Consider the following 8,772-nt stretch of genomic DNA (forward strand, 5'->3'; position numbering starts at 1 on the left):
TAAGGCAAGAAGCCCAGCGAGTCCAAACGGACGAGTACAAGCCCACCCAGCCGTGCTGCGAGCGGCCTCCCCTCACCAACAGTCCTGGCATGGCACGGTCATCACGGGCTTGGGCTGCCGCCTCCCCTCCTCACTGGGCAGCCACAGAAGCGGGAGACCGGCTGGGGAACGCACAACCCGGCCGGGGAACCACATCCCGATCAGGGAGCCACATCCCGGCTGCCTCCGCCGGCCCGCCCCGGAGGCGGGCCCGCCCGCGGCCCTCCCTCCCCTCACGGCGGCAGCAACAACAGGGAGACAGGCCGGGAGCACCAGCTGCGCCACCATGGAGGTGGATATGGCGGAGGAGGAGAAGGCCGGGCCGTCGGCAGGCGACAAGCGGGGACCCTCCGACCTCGCCGGAGCTGCGCCCGGCGGCAGCGGCCACTACGAGCTGCCCTGGTGAGCGGGGACAGCGGGCGAGGGAGCGCGGCCGCCCTGAGCCGCCATGACGGGACGGAGGCGGGGCGAAGGGCGGGCGGGACGCGCGGTGATTGGTGCAGAGCGAGGAGGGGGGCGGGACTGAGCGCGGCAGAGCCAATGGGGTGAGGGCGGGCGCTGGTGGCGGGAAGGCGGGGGGTGTGGCGGCTGAGGGGACTATGGCGGCCGGACCGGCCAGGGCCAGACCCGCGTGTTTAGCGCTGCTCCCCGGTGTCCCCCGGGCTGCAGGAGCTCGGTCTGGCTCGGATCCGGGACTCTGCCTGTGCTCTGGGACTTCCCCGTCTGTTGCGGGGCTGGGAAGGCAGGAATCACAGAATGGTTTGAGTTGGAAGGGACCTTAGAGGCCATCTCGTTCCAGCCTCCTGCTATGGGCAGGGACACCTTCCACTAAACCTGGCTGCTCCAAGCCCCGTCAAACCTGGTCTGGAATAGTTCCAGAAATCAGTAGTGAAGAAAATACCATTGTTTACCATTGTTTTCCTTTAGAAACAAATGGGAAGGAAATCCCATTTCCTTGGAACAAAGTCAGCCCTGCACTGTGCTGACCATGGGACAACACACAGGGTGGCTTCTCCCCTCAGGCTGAGGCACCGAATTCCCGTTCGAGTTGAACATTTTTTCTCTCCTTTTGCTTTTTTATACCAATGGAACTAAAACCTGTCAGGGTGGTGAGGCTCTGGACAGCTTGCCCAGAGCAGCAGTGGCTGCCCCATCCTTGGAAGTGCCCAAGGCCAGGCTGGACCTGGAACTGGCCCAGTGGAAGGTGTCTCTGCTCATGGCAGGGGGTGGAACAAGATGGGCCTGTGAAAAACGCCAATCACTTGTTTTTTAAAAGTTTAATAGTAATAAAATGGTTATAAAGATAGTAATATAATTAGAACAATAAAAATTTGGACAGTTAGTATTTAGGACAATACGAGACAATAAAAACAAAGAGTTACGGATGGTCCAGGTACCTCTTTCTGGGCAAAATAAGCCCAAAAAAAGGACCCATGTTAACAGAGGATTAACCCTTAAAAGCAATAGCCTGTTGCATATTCATGCATTTCATACATGATGCATAAATTCCATTCAGACACAGGATTCTGTCTGGTCAGTGTCAGCTTCTTCCTCTGAATCCTGACAGCATCTTCAGGGCTGAGCAAGGTGGGAAGAACTCAATAAGAGAGCAATAAATTCTCTGAAAGATTTAGGTGTCCTGTGGCTGCTACCTTGGTATCTTACATAGCATAGGTTCTATTTTAACATTATGTTATAACCTAAAACTGTATTTAACACACTACTTAAAAAAATTAACACAACATAACTTTCTAACATAACACATATAATATTCATTTTAATATTTGCCAAAAGCCAATAATAAAATATGCATTTTTCACACTTTAAGGTCCTTTCCAACCCAAACCATTCTGGGGTTCTCTGAGTCAGTGATTAGTGCTGTGCTTAGCAATGACAGACCGTGCAGCACTTGCACTGAACTCATGTCCAGCCATCTTTGTCCCGTGCTCTCTTAGCATAATCCTCCTTGTCCATCACTCTAAAGCACTATTAAAGCATTATTAGATGTGGTGAAGTGTGTGGGGTTTTACTTTTACAGGGTGGAAAAATACAGACCCATGAAACTGTCCGAAATAGTTGGAAATGAAGATACTGTGAGCAGGTTGGAGGTGTGTAGCTGTCCCTGTATCTTTGTGTAGACATATCTCTGTGTAGATCCACAGGCTGTTAAAAACACTATTGTATTTTTACATATGTACTTGAGTATGTGGAAGAAAGCTTCCTGATTTACTTAAAAAATTACAAGTTTTACATTATATTTGAGTGGTGTGTAAGGAAATATGCCTTCTTCAATTGGGATGTTTAAATTGAGCATTTGATACAGTTTAGAGAATTTGTAGCTATTACAATGATACTGTTTCAATTAATAAATATAATTTACATAACAACAGAAAGAAATATGATAGTTTTTTTTGAAAAGAAATGTTTGCTATATCAATTCTTCCAATGGGGCTTGGAGCAACCTGGTCTAGTGGAAGGTGTCCCTGTCCAAGGCAGGGGGTTGGTATGAGATGAGGTTTAAGGTCCCTTCCAATTCTAACTATTCCAGGATTCTATAATTCTATGACAAATTAATCTGTGAACACAGTATTTGTTAACAGGTAGATTATACCAGCAAGTATATCATTAAAACAGGTGGAAAGGAAAGGCAAGAGTACTAAAGATCTGTGGCATTAAGTGCTTTTAAATATTTCCATATTCTTCAAGGGGCTGATTTCTTACAGTTCAATTAAAAAAAACCCCAAAAAATATGAAGGAGCAAGGTTCAAAAAATTAAAATAGGAAGGGGAAAAAGAAGCTTGTTTCTGATGCTAAAATAGAACAGAATGGAAACTATTTGTTCATGTTATTTTCTTACATCATTTCTTTTTATCATTCTTTCTTAGGTCTTTGCAAAGGAGGGGAATGTACCAAACATTATAATTGCTGTGAGTATTGCTGTGTTGTGCTGTATTTCAGTGTTGGTCCTGGATTTGAAATCTCACCAGAGTGGCCTCCCAGTACAGATGGGCTTTGTGCCTGAGTGTACTGGTGAGGGAGGTGTTGGTTCTGGGGTTTTGGAGCAATGTTCTTGGCAGAATACACAGGGAAGCAAGTTTAAATCTACCTCACACATCCTGTGCTTCTCCCTGCAGCATCTCTCCTCTGTTAGGGGCAGGATCCTGAGCTCAGGCACAGCCTCCAGGCTGATGTTTGCTCTGCAGTTCCTCTGTTGCAGCCTTTTATCCTGACTGAGGAGATTTGTAGAGAGCATAACTTAGAAAATTTCATTAAACTTACCAGAACTCGTTGCACTGTCACATTTTTAGGGCCCTCCAGGAACAGGTAAAACCACCAGTATCCTATGTTTGGCTCGTGCTCTGCTTGGTCCTGCATTAAAGGATGCTGTTCTGGAGCTGAATGCCTCAAATGACAGGTGAGAATGAATAAACCTTACCAAGTTTTTAATGAAGAAGCAAGTTGCCATCAAACTGAGGCCAGTTTGATGGGCTTAATGCTATAGTAAGGCCTTTAAGATTTATTTTAGTGCATTCTTTCCATCTAAAAGTCAGGCAATCTTTGGTGTTCACCCATCAACACAAATTATTTCTTGATGTTTTATAAACTTTATAGATACTTTCATATGTGAAAATAGAGTGCAGAATCCATAATGGTATTTTTTTCTCAAGTTTATTTGAAAGAGTTAAGCTTCCCACTGCATTCATGAGGATCCTAAGAATGAAAAGTGAACAGTTTATACTCAAACTCTTCAGTACTTAGAGTGAGAGAAATGAGGGTTATAAGGGCAGCTGAGGATTAAAATATAGGATCAGGGTGTGAGGTGTGTGGAGGACACTGACTGTACTCCAAGGATCAGGCACTAAGGGCTGATTTTATTTCCCAGTTCTGTTCAGACCCATCCTGAACTATTCTGACATTTCCTGGTGGGTTGTCTGAGCACAGTACACTTTACCTACCCTGTTAGTATCACTTACAGAACTACAGAATCACAACATTCTTTTTGTAAACAGAACAAAAAAGATAAAATCCTTCCTTAAGAAAAGTAGGTCTTTGCATGGACTCTCTCTAGGAAAGTGTCTGTATTGTGTTGATATGATTCAGTGTTGATATGATTCAGTGTTGATATAACTCAGTCTATCCAGATGTTTTTCTTAAACTCTTCTGAGCTACAGCTGGGGCTGTGGATGGAGCTGTGGGAAGAACTGGCAAAGCAATCTTAAATGCTTCTCCCTTTGTTTATTTATTACCCTTGTACCCAACATAAGTCATTTTGTGGTGGTACTGCAAGTAAGGTTACTGGCTCTGTGTATATTTGTATTGCTACTGTTAAATTATTTTGTTCAAGACCACCAAAACCAAGGATTGTTGGTGTTTGAATCCAAATCAGTGGGACAGTCTGGCTTGGAACATGGTTCCACAGCAGCTGTGCTGAAACAGCTGAAGGGGCAGGAACAAGCAGTGGTAGAACAGGAGCACTTCAGCTGCTGTGGCTGCTGAAAAAAATCTATTCTGTATTTTCACCCAACTTATCATGAGTCAATTGAATTGTTGTTCCAGAGGCATTGATGTTGTAAGAAACAAAATCAAAATGTTTGCCCAGCAAAAGGTCACACTTCCAAAAGGTCGGCATAAGATAATCATCCTTGATGAAGCAGACAGGTATGTTGTTTTTTCCTGACCTCAGCTCCTGTGTGAAATGTGCTGCATCTCTCCTGTCTGTAGAGCTCCAGTCTTGGACAGTATTGAGTGTTTCTATCAAGCTGTTCAAAATAATTAGTTAGGAAATGAATATGGATTGAACAGAGATCTTATGGGAGCACTCACAGCAAGAAGAGATCTTTGCTTGAAAAGAGATGCTGAATATTGACATGGAATGCTCTGGGTATGAAACAGAGCAGTTTACTGGAAAGATGCCCCAACCCTGGAACTGCTCAAGGCCAGGTTGGACAGGGCTTGGAGCAGCCTGATCTCATGGAAGGTGTCCCTGCCCATGGCAGGGGGTTAGAACTGGATGAGCTTTAAGGTGTCTTCCAACCCAAACCATTTTGTGATTCTGTGATTACTGGATGAAAAAGGGATATTCTCCTCCTCCATATTCTTAGCAGTGCTCTTGAGAGCATTAATGATTTCATTTTGCATGTTGTGGAGGTCTCAGTGGCTGCCTGTGTTGCAGGGTGGTTTGTTCAGACTGGAAAAAGCTTCTCAGTTTATCAAAGCACAGCTTAATATCACTAAACTGAAGCTTACATGAAAACAGTTCTTAGGCTGCACCTATGAGTGAATGAAGGGCAAAATCTGCCCTAACTCCTTGTCTCCCCTCAGCATGACAGATGGAGCACAGCAAGCATTGAGAAGAACAATGGAAATTTATTCCAAAACAACACGTTTTGCACTGGCATGCAATGCCTCTGACAAAATCATAGGTAAGTGCTGCTGCTTCCTGGGTGTTCATGTCATGTATTCTCCATACTGCTGGCTAACTGCCAAGGCAGTGCCAGAAATAGCTTGATCCAGCTTGTTGCAAGAAAGCATGGGGCTTCTGGAAAAATCAAGCCACCTGTACTTGAGCAGATAAAAGAGCTGAATTTTGTAGTCAGGGAACCCTCTGAGCAGCCGTTTTTGATGGATAGTGCCATATGTGACTGCAGAAGCAGATTTCTCATGCTTTGGGCTTAATCTGCATCCAACTCTGCCACAGTTTAGGATGTTTGGTGCATTTTTTACTGGGTATTGAACCCTTTTTGTCATTTCTGAATCACAATCTTAAGTTTGCCTATAGGTGAACACATTGCACCTTAGTTTTCGCTTGAAAAAATAACGTGATAAACATCTATATTCAGAAATCCAGGAGAACAGAGGAAGCTGAGCTTTGTATATATTTCCACGTATCTGGGAAAATTCCATTAGCACATTTGGGCTCAAGGGAAGGACCATAACAATTGTATGTGCTTAAGGAGAGGCTGTGTTCTGCTTGGAGCTTACATGTCCTTTTTTCTTTAAAAGCCATAAGAATTGTTGGAAAGTGAAATGAAGACATGTTTGTTTGTGGGGTTTTTTGAGAAAAAGAGAGAAGCTAATGCCACATCTCTGTCCTCAGAACCCATTCAGTCTCGGTGTGCAGTGCTGCGCTACACCAAGCTGACAGATGCACAGATACTTGCCAGGCTGCTGAAAATTGTTGAGAAAGAGGATGTAGCATATACAGATGATGGACTAGAAGCCATTATCTTCACAGCCCAAGGTGATATGAGACAGGTAAAAGGAGAAAGACAATAAAACAAAGGCTTCTGTTTAAACTTTTGAATTGCAAGTCCCAAGGATTTCTCTGGAGAGGTAAAGAAGATGTGACTTGTGGCCCAAGAGTAACGAAACTGTTTGGTTTTGTGAGGGTTTAAAATGCTTCTTAAAAGAGAGTTGGTGGGAAGTGGATACCAAATTTGTGGGAGGAAATAAAGTCAGTATAAATTTGTGATTTTTTTTTCTGTTTTTCAATGGCAAACTGCTTATTTGGCATAATTTCCTGAAGTGCATTTCATCCTGAGGAGGAGAGTGAGAAGTAGAGCACTTCAGAAAATAAATAAAGTCTTTTTTTTTCTTTCACAGGCATTAAACAACTTACAGTCCACATACTCTGGATTTGGCTTTATAAACAGTGAAAATGTCTTTAAGGTCAGTAATAGCTGAAAACAGTTTTGCCAGAAGTTTAGCCCTGTGGCTATGTGAGATTCCATTGGACACATCAGCCGTTTTGCTACCTTGCAGACAGCCCTGTGCATGCAGCAGTTCCATCATTAGACTTTAAGTAGCCCATGTGCCTTTTGAAAAGACATCCCTAATGGCACTTCTGAGACCTTTGCAGTTCTCTCAAAGCACACAAATCCAATTACTGCTGGGAAATCTCAGTGATAATTTGGGAATCTATTACTTGAGTCTGTTGAGTCTGCCATGACAGACTATCTGAAAAGTCAGATTACTTCAAATTTAGTCTGCATTATGGAATACTTCTGATTCAGTACTTCAGCTCCATAGAAACTTGGTGAAAATACCAGAAGTTTAATGCAAAGTCTTCTGACTTTGCATTATTACAAATATTACATTTAAAATGTAATATTTCTCTTGGATACAGGTATGTGATGAGCCTCATCCTCTGCTGGTGAAGGAAATGATACAACACTGCATAAATGCAAATATTGATGAAGCATACAAGGTTGGTTTTTATGTCTTGTCTTCAGTATAGCCAGGCATTATTTCTCTACAAATTTTTTTGTTTGCTTTGGGGAATTCACAGTGTGTTGTTTTTTAAGACAAGGGCAATACCATATAGATGAGTTGATAAACTAAATCCCTTTTGGGCAGGAGTTTGATCAGATAAGTAAACCAACAAGCAAAAAAGGAAGCTGTAGTGAAATCAATTGCTAGATGCTTGAGGTTAAATCAGCTGATAAACAGTACATGCAATTCAGTAATGATATTCAGCTGTTCCAAAGTGAATATCCCTGACTCACCTGGCAGATCAATGGGGGGTTATTTTTGCCTGCACAGATTCTTGCCCACCTGTGGCGCCTTGGATACTCTCCAGAAGATGTCATTGGCAATATCTTCCGAGTGTGTAAGACCTATCAAATGCCAGAATATCTGAAACTGGAATTTATCAAGGTTTGTATTAATTCAGCTCTTGATGGGGCCTTTTGGGCCTTTTTAAGAAGAGGATGTGATCAGGGGCAGCCTCAGGGGTTTCTGTTTAAAATTTGTTGTATATTAGCACAAAGAAAGTGCTTCTTGACTCATGCCTGCCTTCTTTCCCACTGCATCATCAGTTTGTCAGTGAGAAGTCACCTGAAGTTTAGCATCTGAACACCCATGGAAGTGCCAGAAGTCACTTTAGTGATCAGCTAAAATTAATAGCAGATGTAATGCTGAATTTATTAGTTACTTCAAAGCCTAAGATAACTCCTTGAAAATGTTTTTCAAGTGCCTGCCTGATTCTAGTCCAATAGATAGTAAAATATTAAATTTACAGAGAGTTGACAGCTGGTGTTATGGAATCACTCTTCATATTTGAAACCTGTCCTCATATGCAGGGACCTTGCTTCTTATAAAGGAAGTGGGGAATTACAGGCTTTGATTTTAAAAAGAAAAGGCATTTTAGTTGGTTTATAGGAGTAGATGCATTCTCTGAAGTACGGGTGACTCAAAGCTGGTCTTTCAGCAGAAAGGGGTATGTTCTGTTTAGTCATTAGTGAAATACACATAGACTGGGGGAGTAAACAGCAGGCTTGACAATGTCTCTGTCACCAGGAAATTGGGTACACCCACATGAAGATAGCAGAAGGTGTGAACTCCCTGTTACAAATGGCTGGGCTGCTGGCCCGGCTGTGCCAGAAGACTGCAGCCCCTGCAGCCAGCTAGGCACCTCCTCAGCCTTCTGGGGGGAAACCAGGATTTGCTGCAAAAACGTTTCATACTTTTTTATTTAGTCCAATAAAGCTCTAAAATTTACTTTAACCCACAAAATTGTATGTGTTTTATAAGCAGGACAGAACAAAGGCCTGTGACAGTCCAGAGCAATTGAGGTCTGTCCAGTGCACTCAGGAAAACTGCTTATGTCCTTGGTATTGAGAGCTAAGCAGGAGAAACAAAAATGGAATCCTGTTGTTAGGGATTACACTTCAAGCCTGGTCATGAGTGATCTTACCAAGACCAAGACCAAGAAAGGCTTTTTTTAAACACATC

At 43.2% G+C, this 8,772-nt stretch overlaps 1 protein-coding gene across 1 annotated transcript; it reads left to right on the forward strand.

The window, feature by feature from the left end:
* The first annotated feature begins 267 nt into the window (after window positions 1-267).
* RFC2 (replication factor C subunit 2) lies at window positions 268-8,544 on the forward strand. The gene is made up of 11 exons (XM_066563435.1): window positions 268-441; window positions 2,078-2,147; window positions 2,925-2,966; window positions 3,348-3,454; window positions 4,597-4,698; window positions 5,362-5,462; window positions 6,137-6,294; window positions 6,643-6,708; window positions 7,166-7,246; window positions 7,582-7,695; window positions 8,338-8,544. Exons 1-11 carry the CDS (start codon window positions 326-328, stop codon window positions 8,446-8,448), a joined length of 1,068 nt encoding a protein of 355 aa, XP_066419532.1. The 5' UTR covers window positions 268-325; the 3' UTR covers window positions 8,449-8,544.
* Window positions 8,545-8,772: the final 228 nt, after the last annotated feature.

Source organism: Molothrus aeneus, chromosome 20, assembly GCF_037042795.1.
Source record: "Molothrus aeneus isolate 106 chromosome 20, BPBGC_Maene_1.0, whole genome shotgun sequence".
NCBI classification, from domain to species: Eukaryota; Metazoa; Chordata; class Aves; order Passeriformes; family Icteridae; genus Molothrus; species Molothrus aeneus.

Bases quoted from the DNA above. Each gene is read 5' to 3' on its own strand.
- RFC2 (XM_066563435.1), top strand. From the start codon at position 326: ATGGAGGTGGATATGGCGGAGGAGGAGAAGGCCGGGCCGTCGGCAGGC. The intron at 442-2,077 runs GTGAGCGGGGAC...TTACTTTTACAG, and splicing joins GGCCACTACGAGCTGCCCTG to GGTGGAAAAATACAGACCCA. The intron at 6,709-7,165 runs GTCAGTAATAGC...TCTTGGATACAG, and splicing joins ACAGTGAAAATGTCTTTAAG to GTATGTGATGAGCCTCATCC.